Source organism: Sorex araneus, chromosome 4 (assembly GCF_027595985.1).
Source record: "Sorex araneus isolate mSorAra2 chromosome 4, mSorAra2.pri, whole genome shotgun sequence".
NCBI classification, from domain to species: domain Eukaryota; kingdom Metazoa; phylum Chordata; class Mammalia; order Eulipotyphla; family Soricidae; genus Sorex; species Sorex araneus.
The window spans coordinates 144,807,491-144,835,430 of NC_073305.1; the positions used below are offsets into that span (position 1 = coordinate 144,807,491).

Genomic DNA, 27,940 nt, shown 5'->3' on the forward strand with positions numbered 1-27,940 from the left:
CCCCGCCCCCCACTCTACTACTCTGGCCCAAGACATCAAACTTTAAGAAAATATTAATTTAAAAAGCAGTATATGCCGATAATAAGAACATGAAAATAATACTATTAATTCTTTTATATCAGGAGGAGGAGGAGGAAGAGGAGGAAGAGGAGGAAGAGGAGGATGAAGAGAAGGAGGATGAGGAGGGAGAGAAAAAAGGAGAAATTAAGAGGAGGAGCAAGAAGGAGGAGGAAGAGGAGCAGAAAGGAGGAGGAGGAGGAGAAGGAGGAAAAAAAAAGGAGGAGGAGGAGGAGGAGGAGCAAAAAGGAGGAGCAGGAGAAGGAGGAGAAAAAAGAAGGTGGTGGAGGAGGAGAAAAAAGAAGGATGAGGAGGAGGAGGAGGAAAGAAATCTTCCAACTCAATAAATTACAACCCATTTTTTAAAATAGGCCAAAGGACTGTACAAAATTTTTCTACAAAAAGAGATACAAATAAGCAAATAAAAAATGCCCAACATTTTTAGCTATCAGGCTATCAGGAAAACGTAAATCAAAGCCACAACATGATATTACTTCACAAGACACAGTATTAAATATTGGACAAAGTGGAGAAATTGGGATGCTTATTATACAGTACTGATGGGAATGTATGTACAGTTATCACTGCGGAAAAGAGTCTAGTATTGCTATATAACCTAGCAATTCATTTTTTAGCATATGCCCAGAGAAATTAATACATAACCTGCACTGAAAATTTGCACAGAAATGTACATTATAGCCACATAGCTGTTATTTAATAAGAATAGCTGTTAATAATAATAAATAATAATAATGAAAACTGTGTAATCATACCATGGACCCTTAGAGGTAGTCTTTCTATATTGGATTCAAGGTCTTAGCAAGCACAAATTACACCAACCTAAAATGTAACAATTGATTACTTACTTGATCATTTCTCCAGCCTTTCTCCTTCCTATAGTATTCCTAGTTTGTGATGTTTTCTAAATAACCCTGCAAATAGGCTTCTAATCTACAAAAATCTATTTGTCTAGCTTTTGTGAAGCAAGAAGCTCTACCTAATGTAGCTTGTCTCTATAGTAACCAACTAGAAAAGCTTCTATGCTTTGCAGTGGCTTTGTGCAAGCAGTGGTCTAGCTTAGAGATGCTTTAAAGATATGAGCCCTTTCTCCACTTACCACCAGATCAGGAAAACAAAAGCCTCTGGTGATTGAAAAGGCAGAAGGTTATGTGTATGCATATACAGACATATTTGTGTCTATATGGTCATTTGTGTATATATATGTATACAAATAGATGTATACATACATATATACTACACACTATACACTAAAGAGCTTTCATTGTGCTACAGATATGCCTCCCACAGAACTCTAACATTACTGGTTAATGTTGCATTTAACACTTCCTATCACAACTTACTTGTTTGCCATTCAAACCAGACCAGAAGGTATTTATTTTCTGATTTTGGAGCCACACCCAACTGTGCTTTGGGGCTCATCCTTTTGTGCTCCAGAAACCACGTGGGGAGCAAACCAGCAGCTTTTTATGCAATGCATGTGCTCCAGCTTTTTGTTATCTCCCTGGCCTTGGATCATAAGACTTTTGAGGATAAAGTCTATTCATATTTTGTTTTAGCACTCCCAAAACCTAGCACAATAATTCCACATAATAAGTTCTCCGAGATAGCATTAAAATTGTTACTGCACTATTCCTCTTAGAAACATCTGTACACTGCAGCATATCTTTAAATTCTATATTTATGCAGAAAATTTTACTTATAGTCAGTAAATTCTTACATCTTGTAACTAACAGTAAATGCCTTAACCTAATTAAAGATCATATTAGACAAATCTTCCATGAGAATTTCTTTTTAAGATGAGAACAATAAATTCAAATGTCTCTACAAAGTGACTTCAACAGTAATAATGAAATTATGCCTAAGTGGAATCTAGCATTGGAACAAAGACAAGAGCTAGTGCTTTCATTCCTATGGTAACTTCTGCAGCAAGCAAGGAATGAGACTTAATTCTTAATTTTAACACATTTTAATTCAGTATATTTCAATTCAATTAAATGGTAGTTTATTTTAATGCATTCTTTTCATCTTGCTTTTTCGTGACATGACTTCAATTTAACATCAAGTTTAAGAACTTGGATACCCTCTGCAGAGGTCTTTGAATTACAGAAGCAGGTTGTATCTTGGCTCTTCAGAATTTAAGTTGTGCTTTGTTCTTCTGAAGAATACTGATGGCTCACCACCCCACACTAGTGTGCCACCTACTGCCATGATCACTATCACATGACCACGACAGACTGTCCTTTATAACGGACCAGTAATTAAATGAGTTTCAATTATAAAATAACCTTAATTTTTTCCTCTTTTTTTCCTATGCTGGGAACCAAACCCCAAAACTCACATGCAAAGCAAGTGCTCTACCCCCAAGCTCTATCTCTCTCCCTTAAAAGAAACAATTTTGAAAGGACTTAGCTCTAAGTAGCTGGCTGAGACACCATAACAAACTCTCAGACTGGGTGGCTTAAACACTGAAATTTCTTTTAGCACAGCTCTGAAGGCTTGAGGTAGAAGGTAGAGGTTGGTTTCATTTTGGGGCGGTGGGGGTGCACCAGTCAATGCTCAGTGGTAACTCCCAGTTATGCACTCAGGAATTACTCCAGGCGGTACCTTGGTGACCATGAGATGTGGGGGACTGAATCAGGGTCGGCAGTGTGCAAGGCAAATACCCTGCCTGCTCTGGCCCCAAGGGTTGGTTTCTTCTGAGAACTCTCTCTTTGGTTTGCAATCTGCTTCTTCCTTGTGTCCTTTCATGGTCTTTCTTGTAAGTCTTTTTCTTTTTCTTTTCTTTTCTTTTCTTTTCTTTTCTTTTCTTTTCTTTTCTTTTCTTTTCTTTTCTTTTCTTTTCTTTTCTTTTCTTTTCCTTTTTTCTTTTCTTTTCTGGCTTTTGGGGTCACACCTGGCAATGTTCAGGGGTTACTTCTGTTACTTCTGGCTTTGCACTCAGAAATTACTCCTGGCAGTGCTTGGGGGACTATATGGGATGTCAGGGATTTAACTTGGGCCAGCCATGTGCAAGGAAAACGCCCTCCCCTCTGTACTACAGCTCTGGCCCCTTATGTGTCTTTTTATATGTCCAATTTCTTCCTGGATTAGGTATCACCCTAAGGGACTCATTTTAATGTAATCATTTCTTTAAAGGTTCTATCATTAAGTCACATTTTGAAGTACTGAACGAGTTACTAAACTATGAATTTAGGGCAAGAGGGGAAAGGATTGTGATCATAACAATAGCAACTATGTTCACTTATCTTTGTCCTAGGCAAAAATCTGACTTTGTTCCTATGAGCCCAGACATCTTCTTTTAGCTACTGAGCCTTTCCCATTGCCAAATTCCAGACAAATAATCTGCACAAAAAGAAGTGATATGGAGGTTACATACCTTATAGCCCTCCACACATAATGTGGGCCCCTCAAGTACTTAATAAATGAAGACATTTATGATGACCCCTATTTTGAAATATGCTGAGTTGTCTGAGAATCACCAAAAGTTTGTTCAGAAATATATTCTATACATTGCCTCTGAAACTGGAAACTTTCATAGCATCTTTCACATTTGGCATACAAATTAACTTAGAAATATGACAAAGCACATCTGAGGAATCTTTTCCTATAGAGTGTTGTTATTAGGGAGGAAACAATTGGGAAGAGCACTCAAGGGCTCGTTTTCTTTTGGTTTTGGGACCACACAAAGCCATGCTCTGAATTTCCTGGCTCTTCACTCAGGAATCACTCATGACAGGCTTGGCGACCATGGGCAATGCCAGGGATAGAAGCCTGGCTAGCTGTGTGCAAAGTAAGCACCCTACCCACTGTACTATCTCTCCAACTACCAAAGGCTCTTCTAATGTTTCTGAAGGGCAAAAGTCCTAAGATGGAGAAGCAGTTATGACAGGCCTGGCACCAAATCTTACTTCCAATGAACTATCAGAGCTTCTCAAGTACTGTTGTATACGACATGCTAAACAAAACATTTTTCCTCTTCTTTTTATCGTGAAGCAAAATAGTTTTTACTAAAAGAAATTTAGAGAGATGGGAATGTGGGGAGAAGAAAAGGGAGAGGCACATGTTCAACAGAGAACACGGGCTTCTCCAAAGCGGGGAAAACGTGGGGGAAAGACAAAGAAAGATATGTGCTCAAGAGGTAACATGGGCTTGAAAAAAGCAAGCATGCCTAAACAAAACATTTCAAAGAAGCCAAATCTGCATACTGTTGTATGCAGGTAGACCTTCACAGTCCTCGAGATTACATATCTACCCAAACCAAATTTTATGACAAGATTCACTCTATAATGACATATTTAAGGGCAAAAGGCAAAATGACCTTCATTTTACTAAGTTTATGATGACACCTTTATAATGGAATAAGAGGGCATACAATAAAACCTGGGAGATATTTAGGGGTTAGTGAGTCTTCAGCATGGACCTGGATTAAATCCATAGTATCACATAAATTATATATGTGTGTGTGTATATATATGTATACATACATACACACATATGTATGTATATATGTGTGTGTATATATCCTCCCATTTCATATATATATCCATATATATGTGTATATATATATATATATCCTCCCAAGTATCACCTTGTGTAGCTCTAGAGGCTCCCCAGCCTGGTGTGCCGGTGAGGCCCCAGAGTACTGTCAAGGTGGTCTAGTATCACTGGCTTCACATTGAACTGGGAGTGGGCCCCAAGTTCCTTCAACACGAACTGGGACCCCCCATCCAATAAAAGGGTACCTGAAATAATCAAATAATCAGAAAACTATATACGGAATTCTCAAGGGCATCATGTTTTAATCTTCAACTGGTCATTTATATATCCTGTGTCACATAGTCTGTAGCAATTTACATTTTATTTTTTGTAATTAGGCCCATCACTATAAGGGCCAACAGCGCATATAATTTATCTGTGCTTATCACCACAAATGATTAACACTTTATTTATTTTGGGTTTGGGGGCATACCCTGCTTCGCTCACTCTAGGCTATGCTCAGAGATTACACCTGGAGGTGCTGGGGGATCAAATAGAGGTTGACTGCCAGAAAAGCAAGAACCTTACCTGCTGTACTATCTTATCATCTCCATGACTAATAACACTTTAATGCACACAAATATCTGGGCTTATGAAAACCGTCTCTGCTATGTCCTATTAGACTGTTTAATATCTTGCAACCTGAGCTTACCACTGGTGGCTGACATTTGGATTTGCCTTAATTAACACAAACTACAGCCCATTAACTTTCAAAGGACCAGCAGATAAAGAAAGGATGATTAAGAGCAGCCCACTTAAGTATGAACAATGTCCAAAGAAAGACAAATTAGGATTCCAGGCACTATGCTAGGAAAATCCTTTCAGCATAAATGATACGTCTCTCTTTTTTTGGGGGGGGGTGTACATTTCTCCCCAATCAGACAACTTTCTTGGTTTCATTCACAGAACTTGGGGGGGGAGGGACACAAATTTTAGAATTTAAATAGTTCAATAAACTCACAAATTTGCTAAAAGCTCTTTCCCCACAGTGAAAATCAACAGCACGAATGGATCCATTTTCTTAATTCAGACCTGAATCGGTTTTCAAGCAAGCAAAGATTCCTCAGAACTTATTTGTGGTGCCACAATTTTGTTAAAAGCTCTTTCCCGACAGCTCTTTTTAAATTTACAAACAGTTTGGGTCATATTTTTGAAAAATCAAAGGTTTTGGTATGCCCCTTGTGTCCTCTACACTCCTTCCCCCTTCATCTCATCATCTATTGCCCTTTGGTCTGACACTTCCATTTTCTCCTTTCATCTTCCGCTATGCCCACCAAATGGCAAAAACCTGGGGCGTTACCGATCACGTCTCTAAGTAATCTTTCTTATATTCTAGGGGTTTCCAAGTTGAAATGGGAGGAAGACTATCCAGGTATAGTTCCAGTAGTACCTATAAAGATTTTTCCAATCGAAGTGCGTGAAAAAAAAGCATCTATTCCCCCTTCATTTTGAGTATCTAACGGCGCTGTCGTACCCAGACGCAGATGTTGGCCAAGAACGAGATTTCCAAAATGGCTTTGCTCTTTCAAGCTGGCATCGGTCTATAAATTGAAATTTATTTCCACTGCAACCTCTCATTCCAGTTAGTACCGGTACACAGCCGAACCAGAGTGCAGGCAGCTAATTGAATCTACTAGATTCAGTTAAAATTTTTTTTAAAAAAACCCGCATAACCGTTGGACAGATGATAAAAGAAGCTTATAAAAAAAAAAAAGGCCCCCAAACAAACAAACAAACAAACAAAAAAAACCCAAGAAGCAAGCCGGAGGGCGGGGGCCGCCCGGAATCGCGCCCTCCCGCCGCGGCCACGCCTCCCACCCGCGGCCCGCGCTCACACCTCCTCCGCCCCGCCCCGGCCACGCCCGACGTGAGGCGCGGGAGCCGCCGGGCCGGGGGGCGGGGCCTGCGCCGACCCCTCCCCCCGCCGGCGGCGGCGACGGCCTCCGCGCGGGCCTCCCAGCCCGTATTCCACTCACTTTGTTCTCCGCCTTTGTCCTAATCCACACCAGCAGGTGGAGCCGCAGTTAAAGTTTCCGAGTCCATTCCGGGAGCGGGAGCCCATCTTGCTCGCCGCCGAGGACCTCACTGGAGGAGGAGGGTCAGAGCTCGGGTGCAGCCAATCGCGGGCAACGCTGCTAGTTATCAGAGCAGAATGGGCTGTAGTTTAGTGAAATAGGAAAGCTGCAAAAACACTGTGGAGTGTTCCCGTGTAAATAAAAAGAGGGGAAGGAAAAAAAAAAAGTTTCTCAAGTCGCCGCTGCACGACGTCGGGCCGTCGCCGGGGCGGGGGTCTTGCGCTTTCCCGAGCGGCCGCGCGCTGGACTTTATTGTGCCGCAACAAGCCCTCGCTCCCATTGTTTGTGTGGGGCTTTTTTTTGTTTTCGTTTTTTTTTTTTTTTTTTTCAAAATATGGCAAAGGTTCAGGTGAACAATGTAGTGGTGCTGGATAACCCTTCTCCTTTCTACAACCCGTTCCAGTTCGAGATCACCTTCGAGTGCATCGAGGACCTGTCTGAAGGTGAGTCGAGCGCTCGCCCGCCGCCGGGCTGTCAGTTGCGGGCTGCAGACGTTGAAAGTTTCCCGGGCCCGGCCTCGTGCGGGCGGCCGGGGCTCGGCGCCGAGCGGGCTGCGGGCTCGGCGCTGCGGAGGGAAACTTGAAGTTGATGGACGACTGCGCCGAGGCGCGCGCGGCGTTCGGCCGCGGCCGGGGGCGCCTGCGGCGGCTCAACTTGCGAGGAACTTGTTCGAGCGGAGGTAGCCATGTTGTCAGCTTTGTCTGGCGGGCGGGCCGTGCGGGGAGACCCGCCGCTCCAGCCCCGCGGCGCCGGGCGGGGGTCGCGCCGGGCTGGCCCCACGCCGCCAACGGCCTCCGGGGAGCGGGCGGGGATCCTCGGGCTCCGGGAGGGCAGCGTGTGGCCGCCGCCGGCCAGTCAGCCTTGGAGCCATCTTACCGAGCGAGTCGAGAATTGGGCCACCGACCCCGGCGTCACGCCGCCTCCTCTCCGCGGGTGACGGCGCCCCGCCTGCCCACCTTCCTGCCCGCGCCCGGCCAGACCCATTTCCCCGAGCAGCCGCTGGAGTTCGCGCACTCTCCGGGGCTGGCCGTGCCTCGCCGCCGGGGGGGAAGTGAGCGAGGCTGCCTCGCGCGGATTTCTGGCTCCTTCGACCAACCAGCGGGAGAGGCGGGCGCAGTCCCGGCCCCTCCGCGCCCGCCGCGGGCCGGGCACCGCGATTCCCCGGGGCCGACGCTGCTGCCCGGCCGCGCCCGGGATGCTCCCGGCGCCCGGGGATGCGGGAGCGCAGGTTCGCCCCACCGGCGTGCACGGACGCCGCCTTTCCCTTCGCGATCGAAACCTCCCCTCTCCTCTCAGGAAGGGAAATGTTGCTGAGCTAGAAAGTTATATTTAACCCAAGAGCAGGAATAAGTAATGGTATTAAATGATTTCCAGGATTTTAATCACTGGCTTCTAAGTGAGCACTCTGAAAGAAGACTCCAGGAACGCGTTGAAATCTTACTAAAATAACTCCACAGCCGAACACCCCGAGTACCAGTGGGCTGGGAAAGAAAAGGTCAAGTCCTGATGGCAATGCGAGCAGTTTACTAATTTTTTTCGTACGTTTTTAAGGTTTTCAAAGAGAAATATTTTTAATTTGAGGATGTGCAGTAAGAAATGCTTAGAAAGCTGAAACTTGCCATCTTTTTTTTTTAGATTTTTTTACATATTGATGGTTCTAAAATTTGAAGGAAAGTTAAACTTCATCAAGGATAATTTTACAATAAGAGACACAATTCTGTGGCCTTACTAGTACATTTAACGAAATGTATTTAGATTATGTTACTCATGACAGGTGAAGTGTTTTCACTTTAAAAATTAGTTTCAAGTCTCTAAAAATGTATTTAATAGACTTAGCTATTAAAATAATTTATAGTTAACTTTTAAATAATAAAAGCGAATGTTCGCTGCAATAAACTTTTAAGAAGTTGTACAGACTAGTAAAGTAACAAGCTTGTACTTTCAATCATTTGTGCTCTTTCTCGCTGTTTATACAATATATATTAAAGTGTTTGTGCAATATGTACATATATTGCACACAGAATACATTTTAAAAATCTTATTCATTAATTTCTAAAATGGATCTTTGGTAATAAAAGGGAATTGTTACATTAATATTCAAGCTGTTTATCTAAAGATCAAATTTAAGAACAAAATATTTGGTTATTTTCATAATATTAACTAAGCGTTTTAGCTACATTTAGCCAAATTTGGCTACATTTAACCAAATCTTAAATTTGGCCCTTTTTCCCCAACGTATCTTAATTTTTCCAGTTTTCCATTTTTTATTCCCAACTATTATCCATATGAAATATGGACAAATGCAAGATAAATCATTAATTCATTCTACCTTAGACTTGTGTTTTAGGTATTCTTCAAATTACACATATATCATGACATCTTCCATTTTAGGAGCCAATTGCTGTCAATAAGGCTTTGAAATTGGTTGGTTGAAACCCGCCATTTTTGGAAGCAGGATGTTCCAATTTTAACTGAGATCTGTCACAACCCAGCTGATTCATCAGAATTTTCACAGTACCAATGTCAAACATATACCTATTATTTATACGCCTTCCTTCCCAGGGACCTATGCTGGACATCTATTTAGTATTTTTTAGAAAAAGTTTAAGCTGAGTCATACTGAGCTGCAAAGGAATCTTTGAAGCAAAAAGGTGCCATGTTTGTGTACTCCACCTAGAGGCTTACTTTAGCAAAGGGCTTTGTATAGGTTCCATACTTTCACGCTACAGTACTTGAAATCTGTTACTGAAATTAAATTCATACTTTTTTCTTAAATCCAAGACAGAATTTTTTTTGCATGTTTGACTTGTCAGTAAACGCCACTTTTTCATTTTCCTTTGAAAAGCTGCCCTGAAGTTTTGCTTAAAATTTTTGAGTATTTGGGGCTGGAGAGATAGCACAGCGGGTAGGTCGTTTGCCTTGCACGCAGCCGACCTGGGTTCAAATCCCAGCATCCCATATGGTCCCCTGAGCACGGCCAGGGGTAATTTCTGAGTGCAAAGCCAGGAGTGACCCCTGTGCATCGCCAGGTGTGACCCAAAAAGAAAAAAAAAAATTGAGTATTTGCTGTTAAGATGATTGAGCGTTTTATAGTACAAAACATCAGTGGTAGGACAGCAATCTTGATTTCAGAGACTTTCCTGGGACATACGAGACCCAGTTATTTGGTGTGGATCTGTTTGATCTAATGGGTAGCAAATCAGATTCTGTTTCTCTATTGGATAGAGCCATTTTTAATCAACATCAGTAATTATAGCGAATATCACTTGCATACTTAGAGTGTACCAGAATGCACTTAGTGGATGCATCATGCATTCAAACTTGAGGCCTGCTCTAATTCTCAAGACTACACGCTATACACCACAAGTCTTCTCAATTAGTGTAATTAAACTTTTCCTTTAGTGACTGCTAACTCCCACTACAAAAGCAGATATTCCTAAACTAAGATTACCATGATTAAATGAAACAATTAGTCAACTTTTTAAGTAAATGAATAGGCTCCTTTAACTGAAAACTTTGGTAAAGCATTTGATGCTCTCCTTTCTACCTTTTAATGCAGGGTGCAACAAAATGAAAGCTGATTTTAAAGCAGAGACCACTGATGTTAATTTACAAATAAGTACTGATCATTTTAAACTTGTAACGAGTGTAAGCATTCACAAGAATTAAAAAAAGTACAGGTAATCAGCGAGTTACCACCTGTACTCCTTAGGGCTAAATTATCTTCTCTTGGCCTCAGAAATTACTCCGTGCCCCCATCCAGCTTTCAATTAAGTTCTTTTTCAGCCATTTATTTTAGAGCTGAAAAGGGAAGTATTTGTTTAATTAATGTTTTTGGGAAAGAGTTTGGTATCTGATTCTTTGATTTACTCGGTAGGTTACTTAGAAGCTCCCGAATTTATTTGGCCTGTAGCCCTGGTTTTTTAAAAAATTACCCAGCCCAATTGCATCTACCCACTTCTACATTGTTCAGTTCTTTCTGAGAGGTATTATCATGCACTTTGGGAAAGGCCTCTTATACAGCTTTAATTTGTTTGCATAATAGGTATGATCTAATCTATGCCATAAAGCTCAAACAGGTGTGACACATTAAAATCAAAGCTCAGAACAGATATTTTATACAAGTTCATTTATAAGTCATTGCTGTTCTTTTCAGACCACCAATGTCAATTTCATTTATATCAATTGGGAACCCAAGTGCACTACTGGTCGTTACAAATACATAGGATATGGTCAAAATATTTCAGAAATGTCCATGTGATGATTTACTAGTTTTCTCATCTGGTCAATTTAGTAGCTTTACTAAATTGGATCTAAAAGGATCTAGCATCCTTTTAGAAATATTTTGTCTTGATTGGGTTATCTACCTTGTTGGCCACTAGTTTTTTAACCTACTTTTGGGTGGGAGGGGGGGCTTAGTGCTTAGTCCAGACTCAGCTCAGGATCACTCCTGACAGGGACCAGATACAGTTCTGGGGATCGAACCCGAGTTGGATGTGTGCAGGGCATGCATGTGCTATATTTCTTGCCCTCTTTAGCCCACTTTTATTGGTTCTCTTATTTCCAACTTTTTTAATTTTTAATTAGAGAGTCAACGTGAGGGTACAGTTACAGATTTATACATTTTTGTGCTCATGTTTCCCCCATACAAAGTTCGATAACCCATCCCTTCACCAGTGCCCATTCTCCACCACCAGTAAACCCAACATCCCTCCCACCCTCCCCAGGCCCGTCTCCCCCCACCCCACACTGCCACTATGGCAGGGTCTTCCCTTTTGTTCTCTCTCTCTGATTAGGTGTTGTGGTTTGCAATAAAGGTGTTGAGTGGCCATTGTGTTCAGTCTCTAGTCTGTATTCGGCCCGCATCACCCTTCCCCCACATGACCTCCAACCACATTTTACTTGGAGGTCCCTTCTCTGAGTTACCCAGAATGAGAGACCAGCCTCCAAGCCATGGAGACAACCTCCTGGTACTTATTTCTACTATTCTTGGGCGTTAGTCTTATAGTCTATTATTCTATATTCCACAGATGAGTGCAATCTTTCTATGTCTGTCTCTCTCTTTCTGACTCATTTCACTTAGCATGATACTTTCCATGCTGATCCACTTATATGCAAACGTCATGACCTCATTTTTTCTAACAGCTGCATAGTATTCCATTGTATAGATGTACCAGAGTTTCTTCAACCAGTCATCTGTTCTAGGGCACTCGGGTTTTTTCCAGATTCTGGCTATTGTAAACAGTGCTGCGGTGAACATATAAGTGCATATGTCACTTCGACTATACTTTTTGGCTTTTCTGGGATATATTCCCAGCAGTGGTATTGCTGGGTCAAATGGGAGCTCAACCTCTAGTTTTTTGAGAATCGTCCATACTGTTTTCCAAAAGGGCTGAACTAGCCGGCATTCCCACCAGCAGTGTAGAAGGGTCCCTTTCTCCCCACATCCTCTCCAACAGCGGTTGCTTTTGTTCTTTTGGATGTGTGAATTTTTCTTCTGTTTTCTGCCAGTCTATATACATTGAATACAGCAGCCAAAATGATTCTTTCAGAATGAAAGCCAGATCATGTTACCCTAATTCAACTGAACCTCCTCCAGTAGCATTCCCTGCTACACAGTGCAAATCAAGACTTTATGATGGCTTTCAAAACCATGATCTGACCATTTCTCACCCCTAGTCTCTCCTTTGCTCATTTTTCTATACTAGACCTGGTCTCCTTCCTTCTTGAGCATGTCAAGCATTCAGTCTTGCAGTGTTCTGAAATCCTTTTTCAACTGTGGCCCCCATCCAATTTAATTTTCTTTTTTTTGGGGGGGGGGCGGCGGTGGAGAAAACCCTTCTGCCCTGTTTCACTACTCTGGCCTATCTCATGCCTTGGCCCCTCATTTACATAATTTGTTTGGCCCCCTTGAAATATCCTGGGGCTTCATAGGGTGGCCAAATGGTCCCTAGTTTAAATACATTGCCTTTTTTTCCCCCCTTCCCCCAAATCAGGTGATGCAAGGCAGGGCTTAAAGTTTTTCTATTCTGTCCCTTTTTATAAAAAGTCTTTACAAGAGCCTGGGCATATAGATAGGTATATAAAACAGGTGTATACAAATCAAACACTTACTGATAACAAATCATAAAGTCATTTTAAACAAAGGTTTTAAAAGATGGCCCACAGTTTATGGAGTTGGGATTTAGGGGGTGGAGAGGTAGTATGGGGATTAAAGCACATGCCTTGAATCCAGCTGACCTGTTTGATCCCTGGCACCATAATCCCCTGAGCACATCCAGGTGCAGCCATGGAAGCTTCCAAACACTGCCAGGGTATCCCACATAATCCCTGATGCTGCAGCACTGCATCCTTGGGCACTTGCATTGAACTGCCAGCCCATAAATGCCCAGAAAGGCGCTCTCCATTTAATTTCCTCTTCCTAATTTAAATATGAGGAGCTGGAGAGATTGTATAGTGGGTAGGGCCCTTGCCATGCATGCTGCAGACTCGGGTTCGATCCCAGCACCACATATAATTCCCTTAGCCCACCAGAAGTGATTCTTGAGTGCAGACCAGGAGTAAGCCTTAGCATCACCAGTGCGGCCCAAAACCAAAGAAAAAAAAAAGTAAAAGATACCCTGAAAAACACCTGTAACAGTTGTTGATCTAAATGCCCTTCTGAACCATTTATTTTTCTACTTTGGTGCTCTTGAGTGGATAATAGTATTGGGGGGAAGAAGGTTTCTTCTAAAGTAGGTTGTCAGAGATTATATACGAAAAGGGAAGAACTCAGTAGTCAAATGAATGAGGGGAAAGTTATAGATGAATGTTATTGGTATTTACTGAGTATGTTACAGATCACTTGCTCTGCCAATGAAACCTACAATGAGGCTGTAATATTTCCCATGTTTTTGATCATGTTTTATAAAGCAGCATTGCTTTATAAAATAAAATTTTGAGAAAGAGTATGAAACATAAGAATTTTATAAGGGACGGTTCAGTTCCTTTCTGGGTTTTCTGCTATGAGAAGTCACCTTTAGCAGCCATAAATGATTAAATGAACATGAATAATCTTTGATGTTATTGCTAAATATGAAATACTGTTTTGGTTTTTAACCCTAGACTTGGAATGGAAAATTATCTATGTGGGCTCTGCAGAAAGTGAAGAATACGATCAAGTTTTAGACTCTGTTTTAGTGGGTCCTGTACCTGCGGGAAGGCATATGTTTGTATTTCAGGTAAGATTATTTTTGCTAAATATTATGCCAAATATTTATGCCAAGTATGTTTTATTTTTAAACTAATTTTTTACATTTAGTTTAATATACACACACACACACACACACACACACATATATATGTATATGGACTGGAGCGATAGCACAGTGGGTAGGACCAGGGTTTGATTCCTCTGTCCCTCTTGGAGAGCCTGGCAAGCTACCTGTGGGCATATTCAATATGCCAAAAACAGTAACAAGTCTCACAATGGACACGTTACTGGTGCCTGCTCGAGCAAATCAATGAACAATGAGATGACAGTGCTTAAACAGCGCAATATATGTGTGTGTGTGTATATACACACACACACACACACACACACACACACACACATATATATATATATATATATATATATATATATATATATATCTTTTTGGTTCACACCCGGCGGTGCTTAGGAGACCATATGGGATGCTGGAAATATAACCCAGGTCGGCCACGTGCAAGGCAAACACCCTACCTGATGTGTTATCATTCCAGCCCAGTTTTTAAAAAAATATTAGGTCACTGAGATTTACAAAGTTATTCATAGTTGAGTTTCAAGTGTATCATGTTCCAACACCAATCTTAACACCAGTGTCTCCCTCCACAATATCTCCAGGTTCTCCCCATACCCCATCAAGCATGTTTAAATAAATTGGATCCCATAGTTGTTTTGTTTTCCCGTTTTTTTTTTGGGGGGGGGTTAATTCATTTTGCTTTTGTTGCATTTACTCTATATGGGTCTATGATATTTTAGAATCCCTTTGTCTTAAAGAAATGCCACTTCTTGGTTTTGTGTTCTGAGATATATTAATGTGATCTTTGTTACTTCATGTGAGTTTTATTGCCTCAGAGTTTGCACAACATACGGTAGACAAATCTGTTGAGGCATCCCTGGGTAGTTAATCTTATGTTGTTTCTATGAATAGTTTCCGGTGTCAAGACTTTTTGAATGTCTGCTTAGCAGTCCAGAGCACAAATTAAAAACATAATTGGTATAATTAGTAGTATTCATTTTTGATTTTGTTTCAGCGATGAGTAGTGATGATGATAAAAAATCGATTCCCTTCTAATCATCATTCAGTGATGGGTTCACAGGTATTTTTATCAATTAGATATGTGAGAGATTTGGTAATAAGAATTGAAGTCTAGTAGCTATACTACTAAAGCATGTAAACTAACATTTTTTTTCAGTTGGATGGGGGGATGTTGGGCCACAGCTGGTGGTACTCAGGGACTACTCCCAGCACTGTAGGGGGTGGGGGGATTGCTCCTGGGTGCTGCTCTGGGAACCATGTAGTACATGTGGTTGCTTGACCCCAGAGCACAGAGCTAGAAGTCCTGAGCATAGCTGAATGTTACCCAAAAACAAGATGATAAATTCTTTTAATACACGTTAAATTTTGTATGAAACTATCCAATCACTTCACATTGATAGATGATTATTAGGAGATATTTATATTAGTCCAAATAATACATAGATTTAAAATATACATATATATTCCAAGTAATTCTTTTCCAAAAGAGTCCCATCAAATAAGCCTACTGAAAAATCCTCAAACAGAAAAATATTCATTTCTTCTCATCTTTGACATGAAGACATCTCATCATGTCTTCTCACTAGTAAATATGGGCTAAGAATTACTCAAACATATGGTGTCTTTAGAGCTGTTACCTTTCCCTCTTCTATAGAATTTAGAATCTTGTTCTTAACCCAGTTTGATCACTGGCACCAGATGGCATCACTTAATCAGGAGTAGTGACCCCTGATGACCACCATGTGTGGCCTAAAAATAAGAAGAACCTTCGTCTCTCAGCTTAAGTGTTTTGCTTTAACTTAAAAACAATAAGAGCTGGAGCAATAGCACAGGTAAAGCATTGGCCTTAAATGAAGGTTTAATCCCTGGCATCGCGTATGGTCCCCTGAGCACCACTGAGTGTGACCGCCAAACAAAAATAAAACAGGAACAAATAATTTATTAAACAAACAGATGCTTAACCTCATATGTATTAACTCAAGGGCTCAAGCATATTGAAAGTGAATTTAAATATAACCTTGGTAAAAGATACAGGTACTCCAACAGATCTGGTTCAAATCCCACTCCACTGTTTATTAGCCATTCATGACTCAGAATTCATGACTTACTACAATCATCAATAAAATGTGGATAATATCCTGTCTCATAAGAGTGTTAAGAGGATTAAGTGAGAAATAAAGCAGTTAATTACAATGACTGACAAATAATGCTCTATTTCTATAATTAGAACTAAGTTTTTAATTTTCTTTGCTTCTTGAAATTAAAGGAGCAATATTTGCTTACCCACAAATCTGTGAAACTTGCTTTGTTTTGTAATAATGCACCTTTTTTATGCAACAATAAAAACTTGCAAATAAGTGCTATGTTTATAATGTTAAGAACATTAGTAAGCTTTTGAATAGTGTTGTAGGAAAAATTTGTTCAAGTCTTTCTAGTGATTTTCTAATTTTACTTTGTGTCAGTGCATGTTTAAGCTAAATTCTTTGGAAGGTCTTAGAACATTTACCTAGAACCAGTTTGATAACGAGATGTAACACATTATGACAGAAACTTCCTATAGTGATACTAAACTGCTTATATTTCTCTCATCTAGCCATTTCCAACAAAATAGGAATTTTGAGTGTTGTGAAAGTAAACTGAACCCTTCTAGGGAATGGTGCAAAGGACCTCTAAGATAAACAGCATATTTTCTAGGATAGGCCTCAGTTCCCATTCTGCAATTTCTCCAAAGAAATCAAAATCCCTTTAGGGCAGAAATGAATTATGAATGGATATAAAAATATTAAGTATATGATATATACCTAGCATTATAACAGGCATGAGGTCATAAAGATGAATTGATCAGACCCAGGGTAAAGTTTAGAACTTCTAGAAAAACTAATGGGTAAACATTTAAATTATTGGGCATACATTAGTAGAGAATTTATGTCAAGTAATGAATGTTCAAGCATGTGCCATTAATCCTGCCTTTGAATTAGAAGGGGCTTTACTGAAAAGTATGCATATGAGGAAAGCTTAAAGAGTTGAAATTTTCAGAATATTAGGAATAGATCCTTCAGGAGAAGCAAACAGAAGATAAAAGGCAAAGATACATAAAGGATTATCACTACATTTTAAAGGACCTATGTAATTCTAGAAGAAGAGTAAGAAATGTGGAATTAGATGAGTTGTGATTAGAGATGCTGATGTGGAACAAATTGTCAAAAATCCTATAAGAGAATTGTTTTAAAAATGAGACCAGGGTAAACTAAGGAACAGAAATGGAGTTGAAAAAACCTGGTGAAAAAAAGTAATGTTTAACTGTCTATTGCTGGCAGAAATACAAGTAATTTGCTAGAGCTGGGCAAGACCTGTTAGAAAGTTTTAGCAGTATCGCCCAGTTTCAGCCTTCAGAGATAAACAATGTTGAGACTAATTGACTAGGTGTGGAAGATACGGGAGGATGCAGAGCTTTGGCTTGGATGACTGGGAGGTTATTTTATGCCACTCCACAGTAGGCATATAGTAGGAACAGTAGGAGTCTGAAATGGTCTAATTGAGAATACCAATTATTCCCAAGCAAAGTAATTGGTTGAAGTATTCATGCAGGTCCAGGAATCTGTTTCCTAGTCTCCTGGCAACAGTAAACTAATCTGCTGACATCCATTTAGCACTCAGAATGGCTGCCTCAGTGGAGCTCAGATGCCTTACCATCACTGTTCATTTTTCAGTCTGAGTCATTTCATCCAGTTTTCTTAACCTGCACAGCATTCTATGGACAGAATTGGAACCTTTGCTCATGCTCTTCGCTTCCTAGCTCATTTGTGTCACTTGTCTTCTTCCAAGATTTAGCTTACAGAAGCTTGATTCAAAATAAGATCATTGATGACATTTGTAAATTTAAAGCAGTCTCTACCTTCATTGAACTTCCATAACATGTGTGGTTTCTGCTTGGGGGCCCTATCTGGTGTCTTATCAGGGACTATTCCCAGCTTGGTTTCTGGTGGTGGTTTCCAATGGTACTTGGAAGACCATGCAGTTCCAGGAATTGACCCCTGGTGCCCCACATGCAAAGCTGTCTCTATCACTCTGAACTAACTCCCAGCCCAGTCTGTGTGGTTTAAACAATACAATGTAGTTTCGTACATTATTCAAACAACTGAGAATTGACGCTTCAAAAATCTGCTAGATAGCTTATCTCTATTTCAGTTTTACCTAATTTACTTTTAAATTACTTTTAAATCTGTGAGGGTAAGTGTGAGAATATATGTTCTGAGTAGAGTTGAAAAACTGGGATAATATTTCCTGCCAATAGGCTGCATAAAGAAAATAATCTGGGTCTGAAAATTATAACTAGAAGTGTTAGCAGAGGATTTAAATATGTTTTATCTTATAAAGGCTTTATTTTATATATCTTATAAAGACTTTATAATTACTATGTAATGCCTCATGAACTACAATACACTGGATCCAGATTTTCCTCCAGAAGTAGTCTGCTATTGGCTGGAGTGATAGTACAGCAGGTATGGTGCTTGCTTTACATGTGGCTGACCCAGGTTCCGCCCTTGGTACATCCTATGGCCTGGAACTTTGCCAGGAATGATTCTTGTGTACAGAGTTCAGAGTAAGCCCTGAGTATCTCCAGGTGTGGCCTAAAATAAAAGAGTAGTGATGCTTTTAAGTGTCCCAAACTCATTAGGTATATTTTAGGTAGGTGTATTAACTGAATTTTTTATATACATCCATCTCAAAAGTGAACATCTTGCTTTCCCACTATGATTTCAAGTTTTGTTACTGTGCCCCCCCTCAATTGCTGCTGCTCAAAATAACTAAATCTTGGATCTTACTTGTAGTTAACAGCCTTTTGTGTTTTCTTTTCTTTTTAAATTACTCCAGGCTGATGCGCCTAATCCAGGACTCATTCCAGATGCAGATGCAGTAGGTGTTACAGTTGTGCTAATTACGTGTACCTATCGGGGTCAAGAATTTATTAGAGTTGGCTATTATGTAAATAATGAATATACTGAGACAGAGTTAAGAGAAAATCCTCCAGTAAAACCAGACTTCTCTAAGGTAATGTTCTATTTTCTCCACTTTTACTATACAATTTTTGAGCAATGGAAAAATAGTGCACAATGAGGGTGATAGTCAGATAAGAAATTTGAGTAATAGAGCAAACTACATTTGTAATTATGTTATTACTCATAATCATTGTTCTATTGCTGTGGGTGCCATACCCTACCCCCAAATGAGTTTGTTGATGTTGCTTGAGTTCCTTGAGATGATTTAGAAAAGTGAAATTTCATTCTATAAGAAACATAGACCTCTGTCTCTGACTATAGCATTTCCCATATATCATATTATCAATTATTTGTTTCTACCATTAGGACTTGCTTTTGTCTCTAGTTCTTCCAAGAATTGTGGAAGTTTTGTTTTTATTTGAACATTGTTATCTCAGAACATCTAATTGCTCTTATTTAATCTGTGTTTCTCAGAGGTTAAACTAAAGTGCTTACATATTTTTGAGATAGAAAACAAATTCTGATTGAGCTGAAATGTGTGTTTCTGTTTCTCAAAAATACCTTGTATTTTTTGACTTTATGGTGGGAACAGTAACAATTAACTGGTGATCTGTGTCAATTACAGTAACAGTTAACTGTAATCTGTGAGATCACGCATGACATCTTATCTTTCTGACCTTATAAGAAAAATTAAATGGGAGAGAATGGAATATTCTCCTTTCTGATAAGGCTGGAATGTTGCTTTTTCCTGGAATTATTTTGTTGGTGTGAGATCTTGCACTGATCCGACATATTATCTATAGAATTCCTTCTATAGAAAAAAAGAAAAAGTTCATAGTGCTTTTTTGGTAAGAATGAGCCAAAATTAAAATAGAAAGCCAATAACATGAGAGATTGTATTTGGGAAAACTTAAATGTTTTTTTTTAATATTATTAGAAAGACACTAGCCCAAGCTAAATAACAAACTAACTTATCAAATAAAGCATCCCCCTCAAAACATTCACCTTCAAACTGTAGGTATTTTCTCCTTTTTAGGGAAAAGAAATTTTGAGAGAGTTCTTCATATCTATTTTTCATTAGGCTACTTTGCTGTAGTCCTACTATGTTATAATAAGACTTCATTACAATTAGGGGCTTTTTGATTTACTATAACTTTGTGAATTTAGCTCTCACAGTACTAATATTGGAGAATCATATTATTAAGCACCTCGATTGTATATTTTGATCTGATTTTCCTAGTATTTACCACTTACATATTTCCTTCTTCCTCCAGCTTCAAAGGAATATTTTGGCATCTAATCCCAGAGTCACAAGATTCCACATCAATTGGGAAGATAATACAGAAAAACTGGAAGATGCGGAGAGCAGTAATCCAAATCTACAATCACTTCTTTCAACAGATGCATTACCTTCAGCATCAAAGGGATGGTCCACATCAGAAAACTCACTAAATGTCATGTTAGAATCCCATATGGACTGCATGTGACCAACTGCCATCCCTTTAGTACAAATTAACGTATAAAACAGAACTATTTCCCTGAAATTCCGTAAGTATATAGCCAAGATACAATGTGAAGAATTTGTTTAAAGACATCCTGTAGAAAGTTTATAAGAAAACCAGTATTTGAGCAAATTGTGGAATATAAATACAACTATTTTTAAGTAATTTTTTTTCTCTAATGTGTTATTTTATTTGTTCTGAAACTACTCTGATTAAAACATATATATTATTTTCTTCTCCTTTATATGTAATTAAAGCACTTACAAAGAAAAATGTGAAATCAGACCAGGATATAAAGATGTCTTGCCTCTTGGACAATAATCTTTGGACCAATATTTTACGAACCTTTGAAAGAACCCAATTCACTTAAAATGTATCTGTGATAACACAACAGTTGGCTTCCTTTTTAAAGGGGAACATTCTGTTGTCCCCCCACCAGCATTCTTACCCCCCCCCCCAACTCCTTAAAAAAGGGATTTTGAAGTCAACTGCTGCCAAGAACTTTAGGACTTGATTTTCTAGATCACCAAGAGGCCTCTTGTGGCTATCAGCATTCACATAATTTTACTCAATATTCAATTTGGCTTAAAGAGTCTCCTGGCTTTGCTCTTATAACAAATCAGAACATCATAATTTAAAATGCCAAGAAAGCTAAAACTGTTTAAAAATGGTATAAAATGGTTTAAAAATGGTATAAAAATTATTTCTGGGTTAGGGTGCATGCTTTTCATGTTCCTGACCCTGGTTTGATCCCCAGCACCACATCACCTCTGATTCCCTCTCCCAGAACTGCAGGGTGGCCCTGGTGGTCTCTCACCACAGGGTCTTACCAGCAACACATTCTCACACCCTAGAATTCAATCTCTGCTGTGTGTGGCCCCTGGCATCCCTTTCCATCGCCCTCATGGGAAGTTTTAATGACTTTTGTCTTTAATGACTTACTAGGCTCGTGAAAGTACTGTGAACTCTTTAAAATTGTTTTTGATATCTCATGTGTTGTTAACATTTAAAAAAGTGGATTTGGAAGAGAATATTTAGCTTAATCATAATAGATAAGTGACTGTTTTGGAAATATTTTCACACGTGTAGTACTCTTCATATCCCTTGCAAAGTAAGATTGGCACATTTATGGCAGACAGTCTAGACAGCTTTTTAAAATCTGGAAAAGCTATCTTGGTAAGGATTCATTAACCAAATGGGCCAAAAGGTTCTTTATCTTTCAGAGCTAGGTCCTTCCTCAAATTAAGTGTAGAATATTTTCATTACTCTTGCTATTAAGCAAGACTAGCCATATGATGCAGTTATGCAGTGCCTTTATAGCTAAAACTTTTATGCTGCACTTTTTAAAGATTTTATTTTGAGGAAGGGAAAAGGGTATTTGTTTGAATATGGATTCTAAAGTTGTATATATATATTGTCATTCTAAAAAATTGTGAAGCAAAATTTTGCTAAATGTTAAACTCTGAAATTTAATATACCAGATTATTAAAATATTTCCACTAGCTAGTTTGCAGACTTTAAAACACCTCCGATTGTTAAATTTCATTTTTGTCTAATTGCAATTAAAAATGTTAAAATATTAAAAATGAAAATAAAAGTAATACTTTCCAACAAAGAATTCAGTGATTAATATAATAAGAACAAGATCTGTGCTTATTAGAAATAAAGCATATATAAGCTAAATTACCAAGTAAAGCAATTTAGTGATGAGTTTTTATTCTGATTATCAGCTTGTATTGACATCAAAAGGTTAGGATTTTATATCAGTTTTCACAAGTTTTGACCTTAAAATCAATTACCTTCAATTACCTTATGACAATATATTTAGAATTCAAATATTAGGAACTAAGAAAATACTAATAGATTTCACCCTCTCCTTGATTTGTAGCCTCATATAACAGACACTATCTCACTTAGAGCTAGAAACTTTAGAACAGTACCCTGTTTTCTTTTTTTTCCCTATTGTTTTAAGGGATCACTCCTGGTGGGTGCTGGGGACCATATGACATGCTGGGGATTGAATCCAAGTCAGCTGTATACAAATCAAGTGCCCTACCTGCTGTACTATTTCAGCCCCCCCCCCACTTTTTGATCACAAGTACACAGCTATGTCCTAAGAAGATAAAACATAATTAAATTACTTGTTCTACTGAAGAGATAAGCAATTATACATGTGGGGAATGAGGCTTAAAAGCATATATGCATTTATAGCTTTATACAATGCTAGGCTTCCCATGTATTTTTACCCTCTGGGTTTTCAGCATATGAGAATAGTTCTCAAACTTTACTATTATCTGTAGTTAAAAATTTTAAGTCTGAGTCTATAAAGTGTCAACAGTTTTTCATACAGTTTTTATAGCACACTCAATACCATTGCCCATTTTGCTATATGCAATATATTCTGATATCTTACTGAATTTCAGCTTGAAAGTGCTGATTTTGACTCAACTTTTATGACTAATGGATTGTGATAACACACTTTGCAAAAAGGCAAAGTTTATATTTCTCTGTCTAAACCTTCATGCTTCAGTTATGACGGCAGCAAGAAATGGAAAGTACTGATACTCGGAGTCAGCAGCTATTCACCTCAAAACAATTAAAATTACTAGTAGCCTCTAATATAGTTTTGACTTGTCTCTTGGGGTTTTTTTGTTGTTGTTTTGTATTTTTGTTGTTCTGGGGCACAGTGGGTAGGGCATTTGCCTTGCATGCAGCCAGCCTGGGTTCAATTCCTCCATTCCTCTTGGAGAGCCCAGCAAGCTACCAAGAGTATCCCGCCCTCATGGCAGAGCCTGGCAAGCTGCACGTGGCATATTCAATATGCCAAAAACAGTAACAAGTCTCACAATGGAGATGTTACTGGTGTCCACTCAAGCAAGTCAATGAGCAACAGAAAGACAGTGCTACAGTTATTTGGGGGCAACATTGGCTACACTTGGGCATTACACCTGTGTCTACACTCAGGAATCACTCCTGGCAGAGCTCTGATCCATATGCAGTGTTGGGGATTGAGCCCCAACATGGCCGCATGCAAGGCAAAGCATCCTACCTGCTACACTCTTCAGCCCTGACTCACTTAGGAAACATTCTGTTTAATTTCACAAGGAATAGCTTTGTTTTATGTTGATATAATTTTACACAAAAATCTTAGAATACTGATGCATAGGGATTTTAAAGTGCACATAAGCATTTTATTTTAATATATTCTCGTCTGTTTCCCTTCCAGTATCCGGAGGCTGTGAGTAACTCATGGTTCATAGATTTCGTTTAAACCTAACATATTATTCTGTTTAAAAACCTGAGCCTCTTAGAATGGGGTTTTCACTATACAGAAACACTAGTGGGACATTTGCTGCTTTATGCTAATAAGTTTGTCAAAAGAAATTTGAGTGTGGGCTGTGCACATTAGGTTTCCTTACCAAGTAACTTAACACTTGTGAAATGTGTGATGCCAAAGATCTATTATAGACAAACAAATATTTCCCTAATCTAATCTGTAAAATACAAAATGGCAACAAAATATTTTAAAAATTCTTTTTCCTACAGTCAGTAGAAATTCTTAGCATTCTTTTTTTGTTTTGTTTTGGGGCTATATCTGGCAGTGCTTAAGGGTTACTCCTGGTGGGCTCACGTCATGGGGATCCAACTCAGCTCAGCCAAAACAAGGCAAGCATCCTACATGCTGTACTATCTACCCCCTTGAATTCTTATTTGCAGAGGCCTTTAAATGTACTTGAAGAATCCTAACAGTATATGAATTAAGCTATACATGAAAAGGAACTATGCATTTCAAATAGAAAAATTTTCTAAGAATTTTTAGTAGAAGCAGTGGCTACTTTTGAGATCTATAATGGAAATGCTTTAGCTCTCTACTTTCTGTCTACTCTTATGAAGTTAATTTCTATTATCTAGAATCTCTGAACAGAATTTAGTAGGTATTCATAAAATGTGATGAGATGCAAACTTTGTCCTGCATAATATAGGAAACTAATCTAATACCTAGAGAATGACAACATCAAGCGGGAGCATTTAAAACTAAGATGCAACTATCAAAGAGATACATATTTTTTAACACATTTTATAACTTTATGAATACTTCTTGGAGTTATAAAAGTAATGTTGTACATGTCCCTCAATTTTTAGCAACAGGTCAAAATTACCTAGAAATATCATAGTACAGGTAATTTTATAAGAAAAAAAACATTTGTGTTAGCTTCTGTAGCAAGGTTAAGGTTAAATTAAGTGAAACTTGAATAAACTACCTGCACTAGTAGATCCAATTCCTGTTGTAAGCACAGATCTTGGTGTAATTTTTGCAGCATATTTGAGAAACTGAGATTTTCCTGTGCCAGGATCCCCAACCAGTAAAAGATGAGATTCACCTAGAAATGTTAAATATGGGAAGTTGTAATTTTCTCTGAAAAGACACATAGATAAATATAACGAATTAAAAAGAAAAAAATTCTAAGCTGAATCCACTTGGAATACAGCTTTGATTTTATATAATGCTTTTTTGCCATATACTTTTACATCAGGTAATTCAGGAAGAATGTAACTAGAAAATCATAAATCATGATCATTAACTGATTTCTGAATTTCACATTTTAAAATCTAAATTCTGAGCTGGAGAAATACCGTAAGAATAGGCCCCGAGCAGAGCCAGGTGTGGCTCCAAAATCAATTAAAAAAGGAAAGAAAAAAGCTATAATTTTTGGCTGATAAAGCTTGATTTTGTTTCATTTTAAACCAAATTATTATGATTCAGTCTTCTATATTTTAGTGTTTGGGACTAAATATTAAGTAACTCATATTCCAACAGTAAAAATCCTTTTTATACAAATCTTAGTCAAATATCTTAGCATTCAGATATTACATGAACATAGGAATATGCTGTGATATGTTTTGTCTCACGATCAAATTTCATTGATATTTGTTCATTTTGTAAATATATAAGATACTCTTAACTTCAACATTGAGCAGAGTGCCTTAAAAACAGTATTTGAGTAAGATAAAAAATACACGATCTTACTAAATTTGCTATTCTGTTCTTTATTTTGAGTTCCTATAACAATGTGGTATATGGTAATACCATGTTCATCTTTTGCTTTCACCCCTGTTCTGGCCCTCACACTGCCTAGACAAGGGCCATAATAAACCTACTTTATACTGATCTGGGTAATTTTTGGAAGGTTTGGACCAGATCTGGCAGTTTCCACTGGATACTTCTGACAGTGCTTGAGGGACATGTGGTGCAGGGAATAGAACCCGGTTTGTCCACGTGCAAAAAAAGTGCTTTAACCCCAGTACTATTTCTCAGGCCCCAGATTTAAGTATGCTACCTGTTTTCTTCATTTGGAAACTGCACACTTTGCTTGAATCATCTTTGCGTGCATGTATTTCTGATGGCAGCACCTCATAACAGATGGTGCACTTGCTACCTACCAGCAGGAGGAGAATCAGCAGGCAGATGACTAGGAGCAGAAGTCTGAGAATGCTGAGATGGAGACAATAAAAACCACTAATTTTCAATCTTTTACACTGAAGAGACTGGAAATCCAATAGCATAGTAATGAAATGTGAAGATTTTATCTATAATGAAATCTTCACATTATATGGCTAAGCAAAAATATACTTAGTTTTAGAAACCTGGACCAGCCATGTGTAAGGCAAGCGCCCTGTACACTGTACTATCTCTCCCACCCCTTAAGTAATTTTTTATGTTACTATTTCTATTTCTTATCAAGTGTAAGATAAATACTAACCTCTGATTCGTGTTCCTGTAGCATCAGTTCTTTGAATCCCACCAGCCAGCACCATGGCCACGGCAAGCTTTACTAGATACATGCCAAAAACTTGAGGGCACAAGCTGGCCAGTATCTCGTTCCTTCCTAGGAAAAGCAGAAACATCAGAAATCCCCATCAATTTTCACGAACTCCTAACTAAAATTTTATTTCCTATCCTAACTGGTCATCTTCCTCTAAAGACACCACCTAAAATGATCAAGAGGATAATCATTTCCAAATGACTAAAAGGAGTGAATTAACTTTGGTCCTAAAAGTTCTTTGTTATTGATATTGTGAGATGAAAGGTTTGCTTTTTATTCTTGATTGCTACCAGCATATTTCAGTAAATCTATCATACTGTGGAAAGGACAAAAAAAAAATTTCTTCCTTCAACTCAACATATTCTGTTTTACTGCCAGCTGTGTATTCTGTGCAGCAATTTCAATAAGATTACCACTCTGCTTAAATAACAGGAACTTGTTCTCAAACAATGGGCGGGGCTAAAGCAATCAGCAAATCCTTTTCTTTTATGGTGGTGCATGGAGGATGGGAGTGCATGCCAGTAACTGAAACTAGGGGCTCGCTTAGGCCCCATGCTGGGCAGGAGGGGTAATATAGTTGATTAGGCACTGGCCTTGCGTTTGGCTGAGCCAGGTTTGATTCCCTGCGCCATTTGTTGTGCCCCTGGCATCACAAGCAGAGAGCCAGGAGTAAGCCCTGAGCACTGTCAGGTGTGCCCCCAAAACAGGGCCTGTCCTCATAAATTTGCCTGAAGTTGATTCAGTTTCTTGGATTGTTGTAATAGAAGCACCTGTGGCTATATCTTGGAAGAGAATCCACCAGAATGAATACTGCTTTACTTATCTCTCTCTTTCAAGATTCTAGTTTTAGACTGTACCGGTAATGTGGCTACCGTCTAGTAACCCACCCTTGTTCCTTGGTCCTTAATTGTTACCTCAATGAACAAAACTTCTTTGGGGCTGGAGAGCTAGTACAGCGGGAAGGGCACTCGCCATGCATGCAGTCAGCATAGGTTTGACCCCTGAGGCCCCATATATTTCCCTCAGCAGTGATGGGAGTGATCCTTGAGCACTTGCTGTGCTGACCTGGTTTGATCCCTGGAACCCTACATGGTCTCTAGTGCTCGCCAGGAGTGATTCTTAAGTGCAGAGTCAGGAATTAGCCTTGAGCATTTCCATTTGTGACAGGAAAAAAACAAAACAAAAATGATCAGAAACCACTACACTGTGCTAAATGCACAAGCAAAGGAAAAAAAAATAAGCAAACCACCTATATATAGATAGATGAGAACCTTATTTTATGAGATATTTGTCTACTTCAGCATGTGATTTAAGAATAAGGAATGTACGTATTAGGTATCAGGTGAAATTTATTCAAAGTAATTTGTTATTGGCTTCAGTTTATTTTTCACAGAAGATGCCTCCAAGGAAGAACGGGAATAGACATTTGAAAATTTCACTTCACATTTGGGATTTCTAAATAAAAACTATGAATCAAAAGGTTGATATGGTATTTTTATTTATTTTTGGGAATTTGGGGTCATAATGCTGGGGATAATTCCTGGCTCTGTGCTCAGAAGAAACCTGTGGATACTCTGGGGACTCGATGTGGTTAGGGATGCAAATAATGGGATCAGGGATTCTGAATTAGTGTCAGGGGGA

The 27,940-nt window shown here is 38.9% G+C and overlaps 2 protein-coding genes across 6 annotated transcripts in view; one reads left to right on the forward strand and one right to left on the reverse strand.

Annotated features, from left to right (window-relative positions):
* MCM9 (minichromosome maintenance 9 homologous recombination repair factor) overlaps positions 1–27,940 on the reverse strand; it is an 80,040-nt gene that overhangs the window by 37,814 nt on the left and 14,286 nt on the right. Inside the window, exons 6-8 of one of the 3 annotated variants that reach the window (XM_004613990.2) lie at positions 26,237–26,362; positions 24,737–24,856; positions 10,406–10,490 (exon numbers count right to left, since the gene is read on the reverse strand). In XM_004613990.2, coding sequence (XP_004614047.2) covers positions 10,480–10,490; positions 24,737–24,856; positions 26,237–26,362 — 257 coding nt within the window. In that variant the 3' untranslated portion in view covers positions 10,406–10,479. Of the gene's footprint in view, positions 1–10,405; positions 10,491–24,736; positions 24,857–26,236; positions 26,363–27,940 lie in introns of those variants that run through there. The other 2 variants (XM_055135007.1, XM_055135006.1) reach the window with 2 other exon arrangements.
* ASF1A (anti-silencing function 1A histone chaperone) lies at positions 6,596–27,740 on the forward strand. 3 transcript variants are annotated; one of them, XR_008629763.1, is made up of 5 exons: positions 6,596–7,132; positions 13,794–13,909; positions 18,848–19,024; positions 20,247–20,520; positions 27,679–27,740. XR_008629763.1 is itself a non-coding variant. In XM_004613989.2 (4 exons), exons 1-4 carry the CDS (start codon positions 7,024–7,026, stop codon positions 20,457–20,459), a joined length of 615 nt encoding a protein of 204 aa, XP_004614046.1. In that variant the 5' UTR covers positions 6,596–7,023; the 3' UTR covers positions 20,460–24,681. The 3 variants fall into 3 exon arrangements, 1 of the variants encoding a protein (XP_004614046.1); XR_008629764.1 differs by having other exon boundaries at positions 27,693–27,710; XM_004613989.2 differs by lacking the exon at positions 27,679–27,740 and having other exon boundaries at positions 20,247–24,681.

Excerpts from the sequence above, each read along its gene's own strand:
- ASF1A (XM_004613989.2), top strand. The coding sequence starts at position 7,024 with ATGGCAAAGGTTCAGGTGAACAATGTAGTGGTGCTGGATAACCCTTCT. Across the intron at positions 7,133-13,793 it reads CATCGAGGACCTGTCTGAAG|ACTTGGAATGGAAAATTATC; the intron begins GTGAGTCGAGCG and ends TTTTAACCCTAG. Across the intron at positions 13,910-18,847 it reads GGCATATGTTTGTATTTCAG|GCTGATGCGCCTAATCCAGG; the intron begins GTAAGATTATTT and ends AAATTACTCCAG.